This window comes from Tenrec ecaudatus, chromosome 6 (assembly GCF_050624435.1).
Source record: "Tenrec ecaudatus isolate mTenEca1 chromosome 6, mTenEca1.hap1, whole genome shotgun sequence".
Classification (NCBI taxonomy): domain Eukaryota; kingdom Metazoa; phylum Chordata; class Mammalia; order Afrosoricida; family Tenrecidae; genus Tenrec; species Tenrec ecaudatus.
Window position 1 is genome coordinate 80438976 of NC_134535.1, and position 24402 is coordinate 80463377.

General features: G+C 55.2%; 1 protein-coding gene across 3 annotated transcripts; it reads right to left on the reverse strand.

Moving 5' to 3' along the window:
• Nucleotides 1-593: 593 nt before the first annotated feature.
• ESPL1 (extra spindle pole bodies like 1, separase) lies at nucleotides 594-23638 on the reverse strand. Of its 3 annotated transcripts, none has more exons than XM_075551613.1 (31): nucleotides 23539-23638; nucleotides 23112-23207; nucleotides 21783-22841; nucleotides 21390-21494; nucleotides 21126-21246; nucleotides 19212-19348; nucleotides 18128-18321; nucleotides 17358-17597; nucleotides 16100-16244; nucleotides 15869-16007; nucleotides 15524-15663; nucleotides 14151-14285; nucleotides 12899-13018; nucleotides 12384-12555; nucleotides 11854-11982; nucleotides 11575-11731; nucleotides 10989-11098; nucleotides 6194-7182; nucleotides 5451-5805; nucleotides 5195-5371; nucleotides 4669-4882; nucleotides 4341-4534; nucleotides 3705-3832; nucleotides 3451-3573; nucleotides 2466-2621; nucleotides 2188-2358; nucleotides 1971-2075; nucleotides 1696-1811; nucleotides 1482-1565; nucleotides 1196-1360; nucleotides 594-924 (listed from the first exon to the last, which is right to left on the reverse strand). In XM_075551613.1, exons 2-31 carry the CDS (start codon nucleotides 23190-23192, stop codon nucleotides 723-725), a joined length of 6363 nt encoding a protein of 2120 aa, XP_075407728.1. In that variant the 5' UTR covers nucleotides 23193-23207; nucleotides 23539-23638; the 3' UTR covers nucleotides 594-722. The 3 variants fall into 3 exon arrangements, with proteins under 3 accessions (XP_075407728.1, XP_075407729.1, XP_075407727.1); XM_075551614.1 differs by having other exon boundaries at nucleotides 5195-5356; nucleotides 23506-23611; XM_075551612.1 differs by having other exon boundaries at nucleotides 23506-23611.
• Nucleotides 23639-24402: the final 764 nt, after the last annotated feature.

Consider the following 24402-nt stretch of genomic DNA (forward strand, 5'->3'; position numbering starts at 1 on the left):
GCCACATCGCAGGGCGAGGCGGGCCGCGCCGCGTGGGCGTCGGGACTGACAGGCCCGGAGGAAGCTGGTTGGGCGGCGGGCGTGGCTAGTGACTGAGGTGCGCTCCGCCGGCGGGGCGGCTGGCGGGCGGGGCGGAGCTGCCTGAGGAAAAGCGCCCTACGAAGGGCCCCCACCCCGCTTGCGGGGGGGCTTCCGTGTTGCCGTGACGCGTTGGGAGCGACGACAAAGCACAGACCCCGGAAACCCGCACGGAAACGCTGCCCAGCACGTGGTCCTGACAAGTGTACCCCCCCCCCCCCGACCGGGGAGAACCTCCACTGAGCGGGGCAGGACCGCAGGGTCGCAGCTCGTGCCACTCGCAGGACAGACACGAAACGAAGGCCATTGCCAAGGCTGGGGACGATCCGAGGATTCTGATGCTCCTCCGCCCTCGTTCAGCTCCATCAGGCCAGGAAGCTAGCTAGCTGGGCTCTGGTCTTGCCTCCCCCCAAGGCTTGGACTTGAACTCTCCTGCAGGCTCTTCTCACTCCCTTAGGTACCATGGGGGAAGTGGGGCAGTCATCTTCTCTTCAAGAGTTCTCAGACAAGTTACATAAAACAGTTTAAATAACATCTTTATTATATTACAGTTAAGTCATAAGGAAAGGTTTGTGAATAAAAGTGGGGAAATCTCCAGCAAGTAAGGAGGTAAACCAGTCACAGGGCTCAAGGGTTCCACTGTGTCACCGGAGAGAGACAGGCAGGCCATAGGCTACTGGGGCCGCTCCGATCAGATACTTGAGCCGGGGAGCCTGGCGGGCCTGGGCGACATAGCAGAGAAGGGGGGCCCCTGGGCCTGCTCCAAGCCAGCCCTGCAGCAGAGCTGATGTGTAGCGGTCGATGTCGCGGTCAGTCACGTCCCAGAGGTTGCCCAGAAACAAGGGGCTGGGAAGAGACGGCAGAATTCTAGAGTGAGGGCTCTGAAACAGACTACATAGGAAAACATGGCTAGCTGCTGGGGGGTGGGGGGGGGAGAGGTAAGTCCAGAGGACTGGACTGAGAAGGAGCACCCTTGACCCACAGTTCTAAGGGCTAATCGTCCAGGCAAACCAGGGGGCTAAGATGGGACCAGAAGTGGGATGCGAGAGTGAACGTTGCTGGTTTTCCTGGGGCTGGCCCAAGAGTCTGAAAGCCCCGACCGAGAAGGGCCACTCACCAGCCAGCCATGATGTACTTGAGCACGATGCCAGCCCCTTCCAGGTCCCCATGCACGGCCAGGGCCGCACTGCTGCAGCCAAACACCAGGGCCACTGCCCGGCAGCTCAGCCGCAGGACAGCCTGCCCGTCCAGGAAGCGGGCACCAGCCCCGTGCCCGGCATAGCTGTGGCAGAAGGGGGCAAGGAGAGATGAGTCGTGCCCTCCCAACATCAGTCTCTAACCCAGAGCAAACCACAGGGTCCTATCCTTGGTGCCCCTCCCCCACCTCTGTCCTGAGCACTCACATATATAAGTCATGCTCTGTCAGGGCCCCCTGCACCTGCTCCGGGCTGGGGACTGCTCCGATCACCCCTTTCCAGCCAGCTTTGCTGCAGTGGGGGTTGAGGGAGAAGACAGGACAAAGAATCTAAGCGTGGCATGGCAGGGGTCACATGGCAGAGGGAGCACAGAGTCAAAGGCATTCTGCAGCACCTTTCAGGCTCAAAGGGGCCTCCTGACCTGCTAAAAGTGCCTCGGAACTGCTCCTCGGTGCTGGGCAGGTTATTGTGGGGGTTCAAGATGTAGAAGGTGCTGCGTGCATCAACTCCTTGGCTCAGCACGGATGAGGCCCTGGACTGAGAAGACAGCGGGGATTCAGGAGCCTGGTCTGGACAGCACAGTGCCCTCCTAACTCTTTCCGTGGCCCCCCCTCACACCTCTAGAGCCCAGGCTTCTGTCTCCAAGCAGGCCCCTCCAAAAGCCAGTCACCCCCAGGATCACCTCTGGAGCCCCACCTCTTTGGTGATGGAGTAGGTGAGCAGGAAGCGGAAGGAGGGAAGACGGGTGAGAGACAGTCCCCGGAGGCTGGGCATGCTCTCCCATGGCAGCTTCTGCAGGTCCTGGGAAAAATGTATTCAGAGGTTGCTGTCTCCATCCTCCACCCCGTGCCCCTTCTGCAGAAGCTGCCATGGGAGAGCATGCCCACCCCTCCTCTAGCCTGCAGATCCTCACCTTGTCTAGCACCAAGACAAGGTGCCCAGTGCCTGGCACTGTCGGCACCTGTAAGCGTCCCACGGCGTCACTCAGGAGCTCTTGGGCACGCTCAGGCTGGGCTGGGCACAACCCGTAGGCCAGGGCCTGAATGTCTTGAGGGGTAAGAACACTGGCCCCACTGAGCAGGACCTGTAGGGGACAGGCACCACTGCCATCACCCGCCCACCCACTCACAGGGAGCGATGGTTGAAGCCAGCGTCTGGCAGCTGCTTCCCTACCCAGCTCCCTTCACTCACCTGCAGCAGCGTGGCATTGGGGTATTTCCAGCCACATTCCTGCAGCAGCGCCAATAAGCGGGAAGCCTCCTGGGCTGGGCCGGGGTCCTCCTGAGACGGCAGCAGCAGTCCCCGCCAGCAGCCCAGCACACACTTCTCTAGGGATGTGATGAGAGCCTGCCAGGGGATGGAACAGGACACCAAGGCTTCAGCCTGAGGAAGCCGAGTTTCCTGCCCCACGGACACTCTGGGTTTTCAAAGGGGTAGTATTTGTCTCGGGTGTCTTTCTGCCAATCACAGAAGGCAAGATTACAGGGGTCCTCAAACTTTTTAAACAGGGGGCCAGATCACTGTCCCTCAGACCCGTCAGAGGGCCGGACTATAGTTTTAAAAAAGATTATGAACAAATCCCTATGAACACTGCACAAATCGTATTTTGAAGTAAAAAACCAAATGGGGCAAAAACACCCGGCGGGCATGTGGCCCGCAGGCTGTCGTTTGAGGACGCCTGGGCAAGTAGCAACATTCTGGGAGAGCACAGCTGGTCAGAGGGCTACTTATCACTGTTTTAACGCATGGAAACCAGCTGCCGTCCACTCCATTACAGCTCAAGGCGACCCCGTGTGTACCTTAGTAGAACGGGGCGTCATGGATCCCCGTGGCTGGGATCTTCTGGAAGCAGGTGCCAGGCTGTGTTCAGACCAGCGCCCTTTCTATTAGCAGCCGCCCAGAGTAGTCTGGAGCGAGGGCAAAGCTGGGAAACGGATGCTTAAGGAGGCTTCCATCCCTTTCCTGTGTTTCCTTGAACACTTCTTTCTAAACCCCTCCATGTGCTGGCTGGGCTCATGTTTAAATGTCTCAAGTAATAACACATTTTATTTCTGCCTCTCTCACTCAAAAAAGGGATGAGAGGAAGCTAAGCACCGAGCAGGGGCCCGAGAAAAGACACCAGCACCCTGCAGCCCCTTCCCTGGGCAGGCCCACCCCCAGGCCCTGGCACACACACCTCCATCCTGCGGTCCAGATCAAGCCGCCCCAGCCACCACTCCCGCTTGTCAGTGCAGCCGCTGTTCTCTTTCTGCGCCTTCTGGATGGCATCAAACTCCCTCAGGGCCGAGCTCAGAGGAAGCTGTGAGGGATGAGCAGGGAGACGCCTGTTGGTCTGTGTGACAGTGATCTCTCCACCCCCGGCCCACAGAAGGCCCGCAGCCTGACCAAAACCCAGCCGGCACGGCCACAGCCCTGGGCCTGGGAAACTACCTTGCATTGGGCGGTGGGGATCTGCACAGTGACCGGGGGTCTCTCCTTTTCCAGACGGGTCAGCAGGAGGGTGTTGCCCACCGTTCCAGGCTGGAGGGTGGCCAGGGCCAACACGCACACCGTCACCCCTGATGTGGAGACACCCTGAGTTATCTCAGCTGTAAAAAGGAATTCCCTTCCCTCGCTTCTGCAGGAATCTCGACCCTATCTATCAGGGAAGGCAATCCAGAAGTCTCTCCTGGCCCGCCCAGCTACCTGCAGACAGAACCCAGCTTTCCTACTTCCATTTGCCTCTTGAAACCCCCAAAAAAGGCCCTCCCACAGCGAGGCACGGCAGGCATCTGTTACTGAGATTCAGGGAGACCCTGGACAGCTGAGCTCAGCCCCACAGACACACTCTGACCAACTCCACCTCCAAGTGGAGGTGTGCAAGCATATGATTCCCAGAGTGGAGGTCTGTCTGGTGAGAGAGACAAAATGGCTAATGGAGGAAAACAGCTAACATATCACATGTGCCTTTCTTGCCGTGTGGCTCCTAAGTCCAGAAAATCAACTAAAGCCTTTCCTGACTTCCTCCAGCTGCCCGGGAAGGAGATGCATAGAGGCAGAAGAGCAGGCCAGCAGCCTGCACGGTACCATTGGGGATCAGAGCCAGGCGCTCCTTGAAACACTCCTTCTCGGGCTGGGGGAAGAGGCCAGAGTCGGAGGCTCTGAAGGAAAAGAGGTGCAGGATACGGGCCAGGGGGACAGCGCCAGCCGGCTCCTGGAGGCTCAGCCCCTGCAGCTGCTCTGCCACGTCCAGAGGTCCTGCCTGGTGCTTCTGGGCCTTGCTGCAGGCAACACAGGTAGGGGTGAGCTTCCACACTCCTCTGGCATCTAGACCCTTCCTCCAATCTGCCCCAACCCGGGCCGCCTCCTGCTCTGAAGAAGGCGCCTCGTAGCCCTAAGGATGGCGGCCACTCACCTGAGCTGCCTGTGGAGGTGGGTGAGCAGCTGGTGGCGGCAGGTGATGGAGACAGACTCGGTGACAAGGCAGGCAGTGGCATATGGGTCGCGGTGGCCCAGGCACAGGGCCAGGAAGCGGCAGAGGTGGGCATAGAGCCCACTAGGAGGGCAGTGGCTGACCCCACGGAAAGCAAGGCTCAGTGAGTCACAGAAGGCATCCAGGGTGGAGAGACCTGGAGGAACATGAAGACATATCTCTAGTTGCAGCCCTTCTTTCTGCCCAGCCTCCATTAGTGACTTAGAAGTAGCCATGACTCTCCCCCGCCAAAGCCCTTGGGGTGGTCGGCACTTTGCAGGAAAGGAGACAAAGCTCAGAGCGTGGAAGCAATCTAGCGCACGGCCAATGGGGGAGAGCGCTGGGGGTGAGAACCAGGCTCCAAGGCTACTGGGCCCAGGTGGGGACCCCAAGCCTGCACAGATGGAAAAGGCCTTAGACTCAAGAGACCTAGAGGCGCATGACCTCTCTGAGGGGCCAGCATACTCACTGATGGCTACAGGGGCTGAGGCAGTACGGGGCTGGGGGCTGAGGGCATCATCAGGCTCCTTGTCTGGGCCCAGGGTGGGAAGTTCCTCCCTGCTGACGTCCCGTCGTAGGACCTCACACTCTCCCATGGCAGCCTCAGGTCCTGGAGCTGGTGCCTTCCCACCTGCCAAGGAAACGCCTTTCTTACAGAGCTCCCTCCTGCCGCCCCTACCACCCACACCAGGACAACCCCCAAGTAAGTCACCTCCCTTCCATACCTGAGGCTGTGCCTTCGCCGTCAGAGCCCCTGAGGACTTCAAAGCTCATTTCCAGCCGGCTGTCGGCCAGTTCCTCCTCAGGGATGGCCCTCAGGGTCTCGGGGCCTGTCACTTCACAGTGTGCAGACGCCACCTTCTTGGCCCTCCGAGTCCTGCCACTCCGGCCAGGGGGCCCAGGGGCACTAGCTGGGGCCAACTCCACCGTAGTCTTAGAACTTGAGCCCTGCCTAGTCTGGCCCTGGGCCCGGCCCCGGCCCCGGCCCCTTGAAGCAGAGCCACGTCTCTTCGGCTCCTCAGTAAGTTGTGCCCCCGTTGAGACAGGGTCTTCTAAGTCACTGTCATCACTGAAGTTCACCTGGGGTGGGAGGGAAAGAGACCAGGGCCAAGGGGGCTTCAGTGGCAATGCACCTTCGGACAGCAGGTGGCGCTCTAGAGTCACCACCCAAACTGAAGCCTTGACCTCCCAGAGGTCTCCCTCCCTCTCTCCCTCCATTAGGGTCCATCAGGGGTGGTGCAAGGTGGGACAGGAGGGGGGGGAAAGAAGGATGAAAAGGGAGAAGAACAGAGTCAAGGAAAGTCCTTCCAAGGCAAAGAAAGGCCACTTGGATCAAGGGCTGGCAGTGGAAGAGCCCAGGGTTGGCCAGATAGTGAGGAAGGGCCCCTTGGGCCCTGGGCTGGACTCCATGGAGACACCTGCCCTGCAGGCCTCAGGACAAGGCCCACCCACCACCGCCCCACCTCACCTTGAGGCGTGTCTGGATCCTCTGTTGCACCCTGGGGGCCTTGGGAACCTCAGGCTTGCTCTCCGTGAAGAAGGCTTCTTCAAACACAGTGAAGGGGATGCGAGAACCGGCCTGCCTAACCTGGCCCAGGGGCTTGGGTGTACATGGTGGTCCTCCCCTATCCAGACCTTTCAGAGAGGCATTATGGGATGGCAGGGCGGCAGGGGTCACCTTCTGGTGCCCTGACCCCAGATGCTTCTTGCTCCTAGGCTTGACGGGCTCTGAGCCAAGGAGATCCTTTAGTACAGGTGGCTGCCAGTCCCAGGAGTTGGCAAAAAGTTGGGTAGTACAGCAGCTGAGGCCAGCCAGCTTTGCAAGGACCTGCGTCAGCAGCAGGCTGGCTCGCCAGGGCTCCAGGAGAGGGATCCTCGCTGCTACAAACTTCAGCCCTGACTCCAGGACCTTCCCCAGGCTCTTATCTGACGGCTGGCTCAGGCCCTCCAGGGCCAGCTGTGTATACGCTTGAGCCAAGAGCTCGTCCAGGAGGCTCAGGGCCGGGGCAGGAGGCGCTCTGTGACTCAGGGAAGCCTGCAGGGCTTGCGTAAGGCGTTTGGTGGCTGTAGGGCAGCCCTTCAGCACAGCTTGCAGCAGGTCCAGACCCTGGGTCTGATGGCCCATGGCCAGCCTCACCCCTGCTGTGACCAGTGCCCAGCGCAGACAGACAGCTGAGAGGACGGGGTTGGCACAGAGTGGGCAGTCACAGTTGGGGGCGTGAGACAGAAAGGCGAGACTGGGCTGGGGCTTGATTTTCAGGATCGGGGAGGAGACAGTGGCTGGGGCTGTGGAGCCAGGCTCCTTGGCCACAGTGGCCACCAACTCCAGAGCAGGGCCTTTCAGGAAGAGCTCCTCCTCTGGGGGCTCTGGAGAGCGGGGGGCTCGGGTCTGCCGCTTCCCCTTCTGAGGGCGGACCTTCTTCACGGAGTCTGGGCGCTGGGCCAGCCCACCAAACTCTGAGGAGAAAACAGAACAAAAATTACAAGACTGAGAGAAATGGTACCAAGAGCCTCCTGGACCACTCCAGGGCTTAGCCCTCTGCTAACTGTGCTGTTTACAAACCGCGTCATGCTTAGTAGAGGCTCAGCAATAAAGACCTTCAACATTGTAACAATGGACAAGTCTAAGGACAGAGTAGGACCAGGTTGTATTTTGTCGTGTGGCATGCAGGGTCACTAAGAGTCAGAGCTGACTAAAAGACACCTAACAACATCAACAGCATGCTAATTAGGGCTTAGTATTTTTCTTCCTACCTAAAAACAGAGCCACACGAACTTGAAGGCATCCAAATTGGCAAAGTAGTAGTAAAACTCTGTAGATGATATGATCCTATACAGACTTAAGCCCAAAGACAATCATTGTAAGTAATCGAAAGATGTAGCAAGGTATAAGGTCAACAAAAGTCAGCCAGATTCCTATATACTAACAGAGGTCTGAAAAGGAAGTCAGGAAAATAATACCATTTGCAAGTCATCTGAAAGATTAAATATTTAGGAATAAATCTAACCAGTGAAATAAGACCTGTACAAAGAAAATAATAAACATTACCTACAGGAACCAAAAGATCTACACAAATGGGAGACTATTCCAGGCTCATGAATAGGAAAATTTAACACAGTACTACTGAAATTGATTGGTAGGTAAGATTCCAGTATCATTCTTTAAAGAGATGGGAAAGTGAATTCCCAACTGTGTATGGAAAGGAAAGAGGTCTCAGATCAGCAGCGCCCTACTAAAGAAGGGTAGGAGGCTTCACACCTCAAAACCTATTACTCAGCCACAGTAGTCAAAACAGGTAACCTGATCTTTGACAAGGGCCAGAGCACATTAAATGGGGGAAGAGAGTGCCTCTTTAACAAATGGTGCTGGCAAAGCTGAATGTCCAATTGCAGAATGAAACAGAACCCAGATCATACCACATACAAAAACTAAGTCAACATGGGTCAAAGACCACTGTAAAACCTAGAACTATGAGAGACCACCAATGAAGAAATAGGGATGAATGTAAGGGCCCTGATACATAGCCTAGATAATAAACAGCAGAAAAATAAAACAGATGACTCCTGAAAATTAGACATGTGCATCAAAAGACTTCACCTAAAGTAAAAACACAACGCACAGAATAGGAATAAATTTCGGGTGATGACATCTCAGACTAGACTAATCTCAAAAATTAATGGAAACCTTCATACCTCAATGAGGAAAAAGACAAATAACCCAGTTTAAAAATGAACAGATGATATGAACAGACATGTCACCAAAGGAGACATTCAGGAAGCCAACAAATATATAAAGAAATGCATGCAATTATTAGCCATCAAGAGAGGAAATCAAAATGAGATACCACCTAACCCCAGCTGGAGTGCAAAAAAACTGGCAAACAGTAAACACGGACAAGGGCTGTGGAGAGACTGGAACCCTTATACACTGCTGCTGGGACTGGGAAATGGTGCAGCCAATGGCTCTACTTGTTTACGCCCTAAAGAAACCAGAGCCAAGGTATAGAGGTCTACCTGCACACCCAGGTTCACTGCAGCACAAAGATGGGAGCAACATAAATGCCTACAGGTAGAACAATGGATAGCTAAACATGGTACATACAATGGAAGATGAGGCAATGTTAAAGAGTCACATTGGATCTATGAAACACCTCGTAACACAGATGAACCTGGAGGCCATCACGCTGAGTGAAGTGAGTCAAAAGGAAAAATCTTGTATGAGACCACACTATAAAACATCAAGAAGAGGTTTTCGCACTGAAAGATGCATACTGTATGGTTACCAGGCACGGGAGGGGCAGGGAGGGAAGCGCAGTCCTGGGCTAGCAGATAGATAGTACTACTTGAAGGAGAGACCACTCAGGTGAAAGATGACATACATTGGTTGAAAATGATGGACAGTAAAGGCTTGAAGGTAAACAGGCCATCTAGCTTGGAAGCAACAAAGCCCACATGGAAGAAGCACACTAGCCTGTGTGACCACAGGGTGTCAAAGGGATGAGGTAACAGGTATCAAAGTAAAAAAAAAATCATATCATTGTGAATGAGGGGGAGTGCAGAGTGGGTACCCAAAGCCTATCTGTAGGCAACTGGACATCCCCTTACAGAACGGTTGTGGGGTGGAGACGAGCCAGTCAGGGTATAGTGTATGTAGCAACAATGAAACATACAACTTTGCTCTAGTTCCTAAATGTTTCCTCCCCGCCCACTATCATGATCTCAAGTCTACCTTACAAATCTGGCCAGACCAGGGGATGTACACTGGTACAGATAGAACTGGAAATACAGGGAATCCAGGGTGGATGATCCCTTCAGGATCAGTGGTGAGAGTGGCGAAACCGGGAGGATGGAGGGAGGGGTAGAAAGGGGAAACCAATTACCAGGAACTACATATAATCTCATCCCTGGGGGATGGACAACAGAAAAGTGGGTGAAGGGAGACGTCGGACAGTGTCAGATGACAAAATAATTCATAAATTATCAAGGGTTCATGAGGGAGGGAGGAGCAGGGAGGGAGGGGGAAAATTAGCTGATGCCAGGGGCTTATGTGGAGAGCAAATGCTTTGAGAATGATGAGGGCAATGAATGTACAAATGTGCTTTATACAATTGATGTATGTATGGATTGTGGTAAGAGTTGTATGAGCCCCTAATGATTTAAAAAAACAACAACACGATGGACAGAGGTAGGGCAAACACTGAGTGGTATGCAAAAGCTAAAGGCAACGGAGGCACATAATATTTCGTGAGCCACACCACCCTGTAGTGATCTATGAGTGGATCCTTACACAGATATGCAGGCTGAACAGGAATGGGAGGGAGTGGGGGCACACTCACTCACAAATATATAGAGAGATTTGACAGAGAATATCTGTAATGTGCGTTTACTTTTGCGGCAATATATCAATGAATGTAGTGGAACCTACCAGGGAAAGAGTTATGAATAATTCTTAAGACCTAAGAAAACTCCTTGAAGGACTGAGACTGTGGGCATGAGGAATCAGACTCATAGCCTTGGGCACCAAGGTCTACACACCTAACACAGTACACAGAGATGGCACTCTAAATCCTACTTGGCTGCGTAGTGACTTGGGTGTTACAAGTTCATAAGCAACCATCTAAGGTGCACCTATTGGTGTCTCCCCACCGGGAGGCAAAAAAGAAAAGTGATAAAACTTGAAAGACATTATGGAAAACAGCCCAATGGAATAATGGACTGCCTAAGCACCAGTCCGCAGAGCCCTGAACCCAGAAGAACTAGATGGTGCCCGGCTACCACCACCACCAACTTGGAAAAGGATCACAGTAGAAGGTCCTGGATAGAGTGGGAGAAAATGTGCACCAAAACTCACAATCCTACAAGAAGCCAAGTTTACTGGCCATATACAGACAAGTGGAACGCCCAGTTGCAATGGATGAGTTGAAACAAAGTATGAATGCATTGTGAAGACTGATAATTTATACTTTATAAAGCTTCACCTAATTCGTGATAACTCCGCAACTCAATGCCATCAGGTCCATTCTGCACAGCAGCCCTATAGGACAGGGTAGAACTGTGGGTCTCTCAGACAGAGCTCTTTATGGGAGTAGGAAGCCCTGTCTTTCTCCCTCAGAGTGGCTGGGGTTTCCAAACTGCTTGCCTGTCCATTAGCAGCCCTGAGGTGGACATCTGGTTTAGGAGGACACCAAACCTTGCCTCTAGAAATGGGTAGAGTGTCCGTGGGACTCTCGCCGCCACCCCCAGCGCAGGGCTTGGCTGCTTACCTGTGCATGACTCCAGCAAGAAGAGCACCTGTTGCAGGTCAGACTGACAGAGCTCTAGGTCCCTGCGTGCCAGCTCCAGCTCCCCCTTCAGCACCAGGAAGAGGGCACACCTTGTTGGGAGAAGAGATGGGGAGCCTCAGGGGATACTGTGTCCCTGGAGGATAGTTCCAGTTTCTGACTCACCCCCAAAAGCCCTCACCCCCCAAGCTGATTCAAAGGCTTCTGGAGAAAGCTCTCTGCCTTTTCCTTTCAGCCCAATGCATCCTGGCGCATTAGGGTAGTTTCCCAAACTGCCAGCCTTGAGAACAAAAAACAGGAACCCAGTGGGCAGCAGACAGATTTAGGAGACAGCACACTGGATCCCTCCCCCTTCTGGGGTTTACGATGCATATTAGCAGACCATGGGCAGGGCAAGTCCTAAGGAAATTAAAGCACACAGCCTTGATTGGCTCGGCACTGCCCTCCTGGTTAGCCATGGAAAACATAATCCCACCAAGCCCGTGCCAAGCAGAACGTGTTCATCTGTGGCACAGCTTGGCAGGTGGTCCTCAGGTCTCAAACTGTATCTCTTCTGACTGGCACTCACTGGCGCGGCATCTGCAGCTTCATCGTCAGCTTTAGGGCCTCTAAGCAAAAGGCCTTGGCTTCGCTCACACTGCCCAGGCGGCCCAGGCGAGCAACCAGCTTCTCCGAGCAGCTCAGCACCTCTGTGAGAACCTGCCATTTTTGCACCAGATTTTCACCTGCAGCAAGAGTGAGACAAGACCGCTGTCATCATGATGGTGAAGCCCGAGCTCTGGAGCTCAAACTGCCAGCGTCGCCATCCACTCACTTCCACAGGGCGCTGCTCGCTCCCCAGACTCACCATAGTCCAGAAACGGCGTTTCCACCACTGCTTTCTGCACTGAGAGCACATCGCTGCCCATCAGCAGGAGGATGATGCTTCGGAGCAGCTTATGGGAGTCGATGAGCGCTACCTCAGGTGTCTGCCAGCCTGCGGTGGGTGGGGCGGAGAAAGGAAGGGGGACCCTTGGACGGCACTTCCTCAGCACAGGCCACTCGGCAGAAGACGGGCTGACAGAGGAGCGAGCCAACACCACCTCCTCCCCCAACGCAAAGCGTGCAGCCACTGCCTGCACCCAAGGCAGGCTCGGCAAGGCCGATCACAGAACTCTCCGCCTGAGCTCAAAGGGGTCCCAGAACCCTCGGTACAGTAAGCCAAGCTGCCACACGCCAACCCATGAGTGCCTGCAGTCGGATGACAGCCTGCTCGTTTCCCCAGGCACCCTGGGCCTGCTCTGTGCAGGTTCTAGGTAGGTTAGGCCACACGGCTGGACAGCAGAGATGAGAGTGCGGACGGGAAGCCACCGGCCCTGCCCAGGGAGAACTGCTCACCTTGGGCACAGAGCTGCTCCCCGAGGGCCACAGGAAGGCTGTTTGAGGAAAGGCTAAGGTAGACCGCCACCAGCTGCAGGGCCTGGACCCGCAGCAAGTACCAAGCCTTCGACGCCTTCTGGAGGGCAGGGTCCTGAAGCACAGACAGCAGCAGAGAGACGCCCTCTGCCACCTGGAGCGGGGAAGAGCGGCGGGAGCGTGAGAGAGCTGCGGCTGCCCACGGCACTCAGATGACCCAGCCCCTTGCGTTGCAGCCTGAGTCACACAACTGGGGCTGTGGGATCCCAGGAGCTCTCCAGTCTAGGGCTCCCGCCCTTCCCACAGCACCACCATGCTGGTTTGTAGTCAGGACAGACTGCCTGCAAGAAGAGCAGCAGAGAGAGCAGGCCTACTAGAGAAGAACAGGGGAGCAAGCCAGGCTTCCCGGGGACAGGAACATGCTTCTTCGCTCCAGGGAAATAGCCAGAACATTCTAAGGACCTCAGAGCTGGAGGAAGTGAGGCATTCGCGTGTACCTTCTGGGTGGCACAGCAGAGGTGACTCCGAAGGAGAGCACAGGTGAGGGTGAGGAGTTGGCACATGTCTGCTGTCCCATCGAGAAGCTTTAGGCTCGATTCCGCCTCCTGCAGGTGTTCCTAGGGAGACAGGGAGCACTCGGGGGAGGAAGGAGAGCCAGGCAGACTCCAGTCACGGCTCCGAGCCATATGCAGCTCTGGACATGTGGCTCTGATGGAAAATTGAAAAACTTTAAAGGTCATTGTTCAGCAAAGAACGACTTATTTGTAAAGATTCCTGGCCCTTGAATGATTTTTAAATTGCTGTGAGAGGCGGGATGGGCTCTTCCCCTGAGTTCGAGCGTTTGCCAGGAAAATGCTGAAGCTGGACCCTACAATCTGCCAGGGGTGGCCAGTCTCTAGTCGCTGTGCGAGAGAGACACAGCTGACTAGAGAGTGAACAGGTCCTTCCTCCTACCGCATGCCGCTGCTGGGGCGCAAGGAACCACGACCCGATGGCAATGACAGAGGTGCTAACTGGGGGGTCGTGGGGGGAGGGGGAAGTGAAAGTGACAGCTTCTGCCCTCGAAACGAGGGGACAAGTGGAGCTGAGCCTCGAAGAGGAAGTTCAGGGGGCGAGGGAGTGCTTCGGCTAGAGGGGCTCACAGAACCGCAGACCAGGCTGTGTGGAAAGTGCCGGTTCAACCAGCGGCCTGGAGGGGCCACCAGGTGCTTGCTGGGAGTGGCAAGCAAATGGGGTGGGACTGGAATGTGAAAGGTGAGAGACACAAGGGAGTCAGGGGGTATCCTGCAAGCGATGCAAAACCCCAGCAGAGACCAGACAGACGTGTGCCTGAGCAGCCTGCACCAGCCGTCATGGGGCCAAGGGGAAGAGGAGCTTAGGACCGCTTGCAGGGCCTGTGACAGTGCTGGGCGAGTGACACGTCAACCAGGGCACCAGAAGCGGTCTGGGAAGAAAGGATCAGCAGGATCTGCCTAGAGCACCAGGGGTACCACGTGATGGGACAGCTGGTTCCGAGAGGGAGCAGAATCTGTGAGGCCTGGTGAAGAACTGGCCTTGGGACGCAACGGAGAAGGAAGCCACCTCTTCCCCCAGCAGCCACCCCGCTGCCCGCTTGACAGACTTCAGCACGACATGACAGTGGAAGGCACCGAAGCTGCCCCGCCACCCTCTTCCCACTTCAAACCAAAGGGGGCCAGTAAGGCCAGATCTCCCTCCGAGGCCCCCAGGCGAAGCTGGCCGGGCACTCACCTGGGCATAGCTGTGGCAGCCCAGAGTCAGAAGGAGCTGGGTGAGGTGGCAGGAGGCAGCAGCTGCCTTGGCGGGGTCCTCTAGGTGCTTGGAGACGATCCTTAGGAGCAGGAGGACCTCCAGAGTCTGCAGGGGCTAGTCAGCCAGGAGCAGTCATGTTACCCCGCTCCCTCCACACTCCCACGGCTGCCCTCCAATCCCCGCACCTGGGCACCTGGGTCTGTGACCTGGGCAAAATGTGGCTACAAACAGAGCAACCATCAGCCACCCTCAGGGAGCCCCAAGATTGGAGCAGTGAGGGAGCCTGTACAGCAGCTTACCCGCTTCTGTTTTAAACCCTAGATGCCAATGAACAACAAGGGCCAGGATGTGCTGGGCACGTACTATATAGGAGCCAGGCACTGCGACACGGAGGACTTCTCGACTAGGTCCTCAGAGCAACCCTGGTCACAATCCTACGGGGAGGGCCCTAAGACGCCGTAGGTTAGGGTGCTTGTCCAAGGTCATATAACAGGTTTGTGGTAGGGCCATGAGTCAGATCTAGAGCTGAGGCCCCTTGGTGGACAGCCCACAGTCACGTTGTATGGGGCTCCCAGTGTGAGGTTTAGGGAGGAGTTTCCCGGGGTGGGGATGATGGCCCTATGAACCCCTCTGGAATCACATTAAAAACGTGTAATCAAACTGTTTATAAAGCTACATGGGGGGGGGGAAAGAGGACCTGATGCAAGGGGCTTAAGTGGAGAGCAAATGCCTTGAGAATGATTGGGGCAGGGAATGTATGGATGTGCTTTATACAATTGATGTATGTATATGTATGGATTGTGGTAAGAGTTGTTTGAGTCCCTAATAAAATGTAAAAGAAGAAAAGAGAAAAAAATGATTAGGGCAAAGAATGTACAGATGTGCTTTATACAATTGATGTATGTATATGTATGAACTGTGAAAAGAATTGTATCAGCCCCAATAAATTGTTAAAATAAATAAATAAAAGAAAACAAAACAAAACAAAACAAAAAAGCTACATAGAAGGCAGGGTCATACAGGCCTCTAGGAAACAAGAATGATGGCTAACAGTTGAACACTGTGCATGCAAACCGTGTTCCAGGCATCAGCTCACAGAATGCCAACAACCCTATGAGGTAGGCTTTGTTTATCATCGCCGGTTCAGAGATGAGGGTGCCTAAGGCCACGCCATAGTAAATGATGGAGCCTCATGAGAGCCCACACTCTTAATACCCAAGTTATCTGGCTTCTCTGGGGGTTCACAAGTCAAAGGGGAGGAACTCAGCTTCTAGTCTTACCCCCGCGTGTGTGTGTGTGAGAGAGAGAGAGAGAGAGAGAGAGAGGGCTCTATCGATACCCTGTGCCATTACCTTGGCCACCAGCTGATAGAGGGCTGCTAGGATCTGCAGAGAGACTGCTGTCTGTTGGAGACTCCGCACGGCTGGGGCCTGCCCCTTGCTCAGCACCTCCTTCCACAGGGCCAGGGCTTGGTCCAGGTATTTGGACTGAGCTGCAAGGCAGAAGAATGGGCCCCAGCTCCCTCAGCCTCCCATCTGGGGAGAACTCGGCTTTTTCCCTAATGCCCTCCACCCTTTGTGCCAACCTGTCTGCCCAGCACCCAGCACCCACTCCTCCTAAGGCAAGCCTCTCACACAACCAGGCCCCAGTGCTGCTTGGGGAGCCAAGGAGAAGAGCCCATGCCACCACTCCCTCACCAGCATCTGCTGCCAGGTTGAAGGCAATGTTACTGTACAGAAAACGATCCTCCTGGAGTCTATCTTCATAGTTCAGGTCATTGACTTCAAATTCCTCCAGGTTCCTAGGGGCCTGGGCTCTCCGATCTCGCTCGATACCCTGGGAAGGGGGGGTGGGGCATAATACCAGTTTACTGGGGGCCCAGGGAACCCTCATCCCTCGCTGCTGGGCCCCACGGCAACCACGCTCACCTCCTGCATCTTGGCCTCCAGAGTGCAGATGTAGAGCCACAGCAGGGCCTGCGCTTTATCGTCCAGAAGCCGGTCGTCAGCCGGGGCCTCGGGCTTCACAGACTCCAGAAGCTGCAACGCTTCCCGGATAGCATCCAGGGCAGAGCTGCAGGGAGACGGCATGTCAGCCGGGCCCACGATGAGCACCGGCCACAGGGCTGAACAGCTAGCCTCTCCCTTGTGATTTAAATATATTAAAGAAGACCCATAAAAGACAAATAAATACATATAGTAAAAGGAGTTGTGCATTCATCACCACAATCAATTTTATTTATTTTTATAAAGATTTTGTTGAGGCAGGGAAAGAACTCCCGGGAGGGAAGGGAAAGCAGAGAAAGGGGCCAGGGTTCCAGCCAACAAGTTAGGACAGGGAAATCACGCTCCACAATCAATTTTAAAACATTTTCTCTATTCTTGTATTCATTATTATTAAGCCATCCATTTCCCCCAACCTCTCCTGTCAAAACCCTAAGAAACTATTGTCTCTCTTCCTGGACTCCATAAACAAAAACACCTCAAAAAACAAACAAAACCCAACAAGACAAGAAATCCTCAATTCAAAAGAAAGCAGAAAAAACAAGATTTTACAATTGGTCAAAAAGGAAAATTAATAAGATGTTAAATTTAAACCTAACTATATCTGGGGTACTCTACTTTCCAATGCACTCTGAGGGCAAGACTGTTCACACCCCTGGTCAGAGGGCTGAGGCAGTTCGGGAATACTTAACCCAAGTGCTAATGGATCGGGAGCTTTCACTGTCACCAGTCTTCTGCCAATCAAGTGCTCAGAACTGAAGCTCTCACACAATTCCCTCCTGAGCTTGGATTTTATTATTTACAATCTTCAGATCGCATGGGCTGGTGTGCAATTTCTGCGCATGCTTAGCTGACACTTCACACGGAGATGACAAGTCTTTAAGACCCTAGACGCTATCCTTTCTGATTGCCAGGCACCATCTGATTTCCACACCACACTTTGCTGTCACCCACATCTTCAGCGATCCCTTCACGAGGGAAGTATTAAGCGGGACCACATCGTAAGAACTGACTGTTCTTAGATTATTACTTTGTTTGGTTTCTTCTGTTCTTAGCTTCCTAATGGCCTCTGACTGAACTTGTGGGGGCACTCGGGGACGTAGAGGACAACACAGGGTAGACAGAGGGCCCAGGAGACCGTGGGCCAGAAGTGAGAGTGGCCGCCCCAGGTAGGCTTCCTCACCAGTCAGTCTGCTGGGCAAAGTCGTGGTAGCAGAGCACCTGAGCCAGTTCCACCAAGTGGGTGGCTCGCGACCAGGCCCCGGCAGGTGTCTCCTCGGGACTCAGCTCCAGCAGGTCGCAGATGACGTTGAACCGCTCCTGCCCGGTGTCACCCCGCACCGCCTTGTAGGCCTGCAGCTCCTCCCTGAGTAGGAAGCCCAGGGTCTCCGGGTCCCAGCCGCTCAGGTTGTCTCGCAGAGTCCTGAGAAACAGGAGGTCCAACAAGAGGCGGGGCTGTGAGGCCGGAGACTGCCCCATGCCTGTGAGTCCCAGCTGTGGCTGGTGCTGCCGGTCGAGACTTTACAAGTACAAACCAGGCCCCGGTGCCCCTCTGTGTAATACCTCCAGCCCATAAAGCCCTACATGACCAGGCCTCTGCCAACCCTGACCATCTCATTCGACACTACTCCTCGTCCTAGATCCCAGCGACCCTCTCTATGCCCTGCCTGGAGTTTCCATCCCTGAGCTATTTCACCGGCGGGTTGCTCCACAGCACCCAGTCTCAGTGCACACGGCCTTCCTCTCCGGGACCCACTGCAAGCCCTTCCCTCTTCACCGAACCACCACTGATGGCCACAGCAAGAACCTGATTCACCATGATCCCCCCTCAGTACCACTTGCTGGCACAGAGGGAGCACCATGTGGCTGACTGACGAACGCAGGGTTCAGTGCCTTTTCAAGCGTGAGGCTGGAAGGACAAGGGGGGCCAGCCAGGTTCTCTCCCCAACTCACTTCAGCTGGAGCTCCTTGTCTCCAGCCCGGGCGGCGTCCATCTTGACCCGAACCCAGAAACTGATTGGCTCGGTCATGTGTTCCGGGCCACAGCGCCGCAGGGCTTCCAGCCACAGTGTCACCATCCGGCAGCCCTGGCTCTGCTTGCCTAGCTTCTTCAGACTCTCCACATGCAGCCGGAAGCACCTGTGCAGCTAGAGGGTGGGGACAGAGCAAACTCGGCAGTGTGAGTCCTGGTATGCACAGGTGTACACACACCTGGGGAGCGGAGTGGGGGCATGGTTCTCCTGCTCCCACCGCCACCCCAGGCCCACAGCAGACTACCTAACGAAGAATTAAATACCTGGGGAGCGCCAAGCCCTCTCCGAGGTTCCAGTCTACCCCATGCCCGAATCCCTGCTCACAGCCCTGTGCCTCCGTCTCGAATCCCCTTCTCAGCGGCCAGAGTCCTATCCCAGAGCCAGAAATGCAGGCTCTTTCCCTCTTCCTCCTCCTTCCCAAGTTAGCCCTTAACCCCTTGCAGGAGCCTAGACCAGCTCCTTCAGCTCAAGTCCCCTTCCCATACCCCCCTCTGCCTGCCCGACTCCTCTGCTGCCAGTCCGGCCCACATGCCCGTTCCCATAGTGATGCCACGCACAGCCACTCCCGACATCACCTCCCTGGGGGCTGAAAGCCACGCTGTGACCCACCCTGTCCACCAATCAAAGATTTCCAGTGTCCCCATTTAAGACAGGATTCTCCCTCTGACTGCTCAGAGGACCACCTGGGGAGCATTGGAAAAACCCACGTGTCTGAGGGTCCCCGGCCCCAGAAAGTCCAAAGCCATTAGTCGGGGGCAGACATGACTGTCGCTTTTACATTGAGTAAAAGGTGATTCGACTGCGCTGACTTAAGACAAGTGGGTCAATTAAAAGTAGTACATGAATAAGAAATCATAAAGCAGCTAGGGTGTGGGAAGTGCTGTCCCAGATGCTGACGGCAACAGGCAGTTCCTGACGCCCCCTGGGCCGGCCCTCTCCGGCTACTCACCCATGTCTCCCTCCTAGCACAGGACCCGCCTTCCTGCCGGCTCAGGCCCGCATACCTTCTCAGGAGGCACCTCAGGGAAGGTGTCTGGCTCAGCGCAGCCTGCGTGCTGACAGAAAGGCTCAGAGACGGCACAGGCCTCAGCATAGAGCTTGTGACTGTAGAAGCTGTAGGCCAAGTTGCTGGTGTAAGACGCTGCAGGGGAGGAAACAAACGGGAATCTGACATCCGGTCTGGGGCTTGACTGGGGAGCGGGAGTGTCTGTTCATCAGCTTCTACATCAGATAGCGACCCCTCTTGCTGGGGAATGAGGCGGAAATCGTCCCGAAAGGAGTCCCCGTTCCTAGATCCAGCTTCCCTCGCCTCCCATGTTCACAGCCACCTCACAGAACTCAACAGTCTCGGGGAGCCCTGGGTGTGTCAGATTCGGGGACTGAGTCTTCCACAAGCAGACTGCCAGGCCTTTCGTCGGAGATCAGAGGATTTGAAACCCCCAAGGGGCTCCATCTCTGCTACAAGTCAGCAGTTTAAGGGAAACACTGTCTCTGACCTGCCCTCACTGTGCTGAAGCCACACTGGCCACCTCACTGCCCCATGAACATACCAGATACTCTCCTGCCCTAGGGCCTCGTCACTGGCTGTCTCCTTGGCCAGGGATGCCCTTTCCCAGGGACCTATACGGCACCTTCCTGACGTCCTCTGGGTCTTCGCTCCTGTCATCCTGTGCTCCTCACCCCCTGATCCCTTACGCCCCCCTCTTACCCTGCTCCACACACCCTTTCCTTCTTCCCACACCTCTTAGCGCTTTCTGGCATGTCCGTAACTGGCTCACTGAGTTATTAAGTGTCCCCTTCCCCGAGACTAGCAGGTGGCTCCACAAGGCAGGGACATTGGTGCTGCTCACAGACACATCCTAGACACTCATGATGGTGCAGGGCCCACCGGAAGTACTCAGTGCCTATCTGTTCACTGGAATTTTCCTAAATCCCAAGGACACACTCATGCAGTTCTCAGCTATCAACAGAGTCCGTTTCCAATTCCCTGCGAAAGGTATGTTCAAACTAACAATTTTCATGGGCCCTGGCTTGATTCGACCACTGAAAAATTTTAAAGCTTTTTAGAACCTTCCAATGATGGAACCCAATGGGATCCTATGATTGAAGAGTAAGGCTTTTTATAAAAGGAGGGAAAAGTAATTATTAGGAACTCTAAAAATGAAAACTCACTGCCCTCACGTTGATGCCAACTCCAGAACTCAATTATGCTGTTAAGACAGCGGCTTACGGTGATGAGCAGGGGGTTGTGACATGAAGAGGCACAAGGGCTTCTCGGGTCCAGTCATGCAGTCCCTCGACGACTGGCTACAAATTGTGCCCAGTTTGCGAAAACCCACCAAGGCACACACTTATCTCAATAAAATCATAGTTATGATTTCAGCTTAAAAGGGTGTAAATATACATGTATACATGTAAATGTACATGTGTGTGTGTGTCTGGTATCTCCAGAAGAACAAGAAATTGGCACTATTAATTGCCTCTGGAGTGGAACTTGCGTAGCTAAGAATTAAGGGTGGGTGAGAGACTTTTCATTGCGTCCTTTGGTGCAGTTTGAATACCAAAGCTATGTGAATGGGCTACCTGTGTTCCTTTAATTAATTATTTTTAATTGCAAGGGCTCTTTACATTTTAAACGTATAGAAAAGTCATATAGCAAGCACAAACGTTTTCATGAAACAATAAACCAAGTTTTAAACCCAATGAGAAGGAAGTTGGTATTTGCTGTTATACATGAGCCTCAGCCCAAGTCTACTGGTGTTAAAGGCGGCTAACTGCGATTTCTCAACATCTTTGTCACGGCCTCCTCAGGCCAGTAAGAGGCCTGCAGTGATCAGCACCATCCAGCAATTCCCACTTACCTTTCTCCCGAGGGATGACCTCTCCTATGTGCCCCTATCTGGGTTCAAGGTCCTTACCAGTCATCCCCAGATAGTCGGTCAGCGCTGGGCCTGACAGCTCTTCTAGGGCCTCCAGCATCCAGACAACAGTGCTTGTGCAGCTCTCCACTAGCTGGGCTAGGTTGGCCTCATCAGCTCCCTGAAGGGACAGGAAGGGTGTGAGGGTAAGAGGAGTCATGACAGGTCTAAAAGTCAAAGCAAACCAAAAGCGCCACCTAGCTCCTTGAGCAGCCCAGACCCTGTGATGCTGCCCCGGATCTCCGGTGCCTAAGTGGTTGGTACCTGGCAGCCTTGGGCAAAGTCATAAACCACCGCCGTGTAGAGGTGGAGTCCCTGGAAGTGCAGCTGGACCAGCGACTTGTGCTGCTTGGATGAGTCCCCAGAGACCTGAAGAAGGGAGAGGAGGTGGGTGGGAGGGTCAGCGATCCAGAGTCAGTTCCAGGTTGAAGACGGACCCAGGGTCCTGGACAGCTGCCACAGTTCAGGGAGGAAGAAAGACAGGAAGAGGAGCCACGATCCTCTCAGGCAAGCTCAAGGTGCTGGCTGGCCAGGCAGAGTCCAGAGAGCAGTCGGCCAAGGAGGAGGCTGGGGCTTCCGGATCTTGCCCAAGGCCACAAGCTGGTAGTGAATCCACAGGCTCATGTCCCCACCCCACCTCCCAGTCCTTAAACTCACCCCATCCCGCAGCTGCCGCAGGAGGGAGCAGTAGCTGCCGAGAAAAGCGTGGAGGCCCAGAACAGTGTCAGGTGTGTAGCGCTGCTTGGGGCTTCTCTCCAGGCCTGACAGGAAGAACTGGCAACTGTCACACAAGGCACGCAGCGGTGGTGACGGAGCCTCCAGACTGGCATTCAGGGCAGCTGATGCCTTGACCAGAAGCTTGGTCACTTCCTGGGGCCTTCCCTCCCTAACCTGCAGCAGCTCCACCCCGAGCTGGCACAGGTGGAGGCAGGGGGCCAGATCCGTATTCTTCAGGTAACCCCGGGCCTTTTCCGCTGCTCGGATGGCCTTGGCGTGGTGCTGGCTCCAGCAGAGACGGCGGCAGTGCTCCAGGGTGAGCTCCAGGAGGCAGAGGGCCCGCTGGGGAGAAAGAGGGCCTGCGGGGCTCCCTCCCTGACCCACCAAGGTACTGACAACATGCCTGGTGAGCAGGTCACCTAGGAGGTCAGCATCCGCTTCCCTCAGCCCAGACCCAGTGGGATCAAACAACTGGTGGGCAGCCACCACTCGACAAGCTGTTACAGAAGCAAAGTGGGGGACCTCACAGGGGACACTTTCATCTTCCAGCAGTGCCAGGAAGCTCAAGGCCTTCAGGCGAGCTGAGTAGGCAGCTCGCCTCTCCACCAGGCTTTCTGCCCCCTTCCAGAGCAGAGAAAAGCTGCCCCGTGCTACAGCCTCGTAGTCCTGGGAAGCCGCTTGCTGGGAGCACTGTGCCAAGCAGGTGTGGAGGGGCTGGGCGAGGCGGACTGTGGCCGCAGGGTCGCCCTGGGCAGCAACATTCCGCAGGAAGACGAACAGAATGCGTTCTAAGTAAAGGGGAGGGCGCTGGGGGGTGGACACCAGGTAGCCGTGGCAGGCCAGTTCCGCCAGCTCCAGCAGGCTCCCCAGGTGGCTGGGGCAGGCCAGCTTCGTCGTCAGCTGCTGATTACACGCTCTCAGGATGGCATCGCAGACTTGTCTTCTTTCGGCATCATAGCGGCAGCTGGGAGGGCCAGCCCGAGGTTTGGACAGGTACTCCTAGGCAGAGAGCAAGAGGTAAGGGGGCCAGTCACGACGGAAAGGAGGGAGGGGGCGGGCACTCGGCGCGGAGTGGGCCAGGAGAGGTTTCTTGACTCTCTGCTTCTAAACCACGATACATTTCTGTGGACCACGGCTCCAAGTTATCTCCTTCCCCGCCTTGGAAGCCAAAGTCCCAGGCCCTCCTGCCATTCTTCCACAGCAGCATGCCCTCAACTCCTCCCACGGCGCGGGCAGCGCAGAGCCCCCGGAGCCAGACAGCTCGCCCACCTTCAACTCGGGGAGCAGCTCTTCAGCCTCCCTCGCGCTGCTTAGCAGGGTCCCGAAGTTAACGCCTTTAAAGTTCCTCATGGCGCCGCCGGAGTGCTGAGAGGGGCAGAGAAGGCGGAGATTAGTTTGGCGCTCGGCGGGGGTTAGGCGAAGGGCTTCGAGGCCAGGGAAGGCGGTGAAGAAGCTTATCAGGACACAAAACCAAGCCCTGCTGGGGCACCGGGCTCCCACTGTACAGAAAACAGCTTTTCTTTCCTCCCGGTCGATCCCGGCCCTCCCGGACACGACGTCCCGGCCCGCAGCCCGCACCCAGCTCTCGGGCGCCCATCTCCGCGTCTCCACGGCTGAGGGGCCTCCGCTCCCCGCCAGCGTCAGCGCACGGGGCCCCACTCACCTCTGCTCGCCCGCCAGCACCTCCCAAACCCACCTCTCCCTCTCCAAGGTCCCGGGCTCAACAGCCAGAACCCTCCGCGAGGACCCAATAGGCAACCTTCGCTTTTCCGCGCCAGCCCCTCCTTTCAAATTTCCCAGCCGCCAATCAGCGAGAGCGGCGTGACGCCGGCGGGCCGCATGGCCCGCTGGGAGTTGTAGTTCACGCGCCGCGCTTCCGCCCACGGGCCGCAGGCCGGCAGCGTCCGGCGGCTTGGCGGGTTACGGCCTCTTGGGGGCGCGGTTTTCCCTCCACTTCTGGTCTCTTTCGTTACTATCGGGAAGGTCAGCCCCTGAAGCGCTCAGGCAAGAGTTTAAATTTGAAGAGAAAAGATTTCGGCTGGACCACAAAAAGAACTGACATGGAACGCACGCAGTTGGGATTCCTAGGAAAACAGGGCGTACGTAGTCTTCCACAGAATTTTTTCCAGTATCGTTTTTCTAGGGGACCTCCGTTCTTCCTCTTTCTTCCAGCTCTCCCTAAGGGGAGTGGGGAGATGTGTGTCTAAAACTAGGGAAACTATTACACTAGGATATTTCACAGCCGCCGTGGCTTGTTTGTTAAGTAAGAAACCACTTACCCAAGCGTACCCATTCACCGGACTTCACTTCTCTTCATTTCCTACCAAGGAGTTAGCTCAAACTGGTGCTTCATGCCGCTTTTCATTAATAAATTCTACTGCAGCCTTCATGTCTTGGTCTGTTATCAATATTTTTTAGAAGCTGAGCATCCTGCAGGGCTGATAAACTATTTAAAAAACAACACCAAAAATATATCTTAAGCAAATTTTTTAATGTGTTTCAATAGGAAGTATTTGTTACAGACGTGACGAGTGTTATCTTCTGTAGGGCATGGGCCCAG

Excerpts from the sequence above, each read along its gene's own strand:
- ESPL1 (XM_075551613.1), bottom strand. The coding sequence starts at position 23,192 with ATGAGGAACTTTAAAGGCGTTAACTTCGGGACCCTGCTAAGCAGCGCG. Across the intron at positions 18,322-19,211 it reads CTGAGGTGCCTCCTGAGAAG|CTGCACAGGTGCTTCCGGCT; the intron begins GTATGCGGGCCT and ends CCCACCCTCTAG. Across the intron at positions 16,245-17,357 it reads TTTGCCCAGCAGACTGACTG|CTCTGCCCTGGATGCTATCC; the intron begins GTGAGGAAGCCT and ends GTCTCCCTGCAG.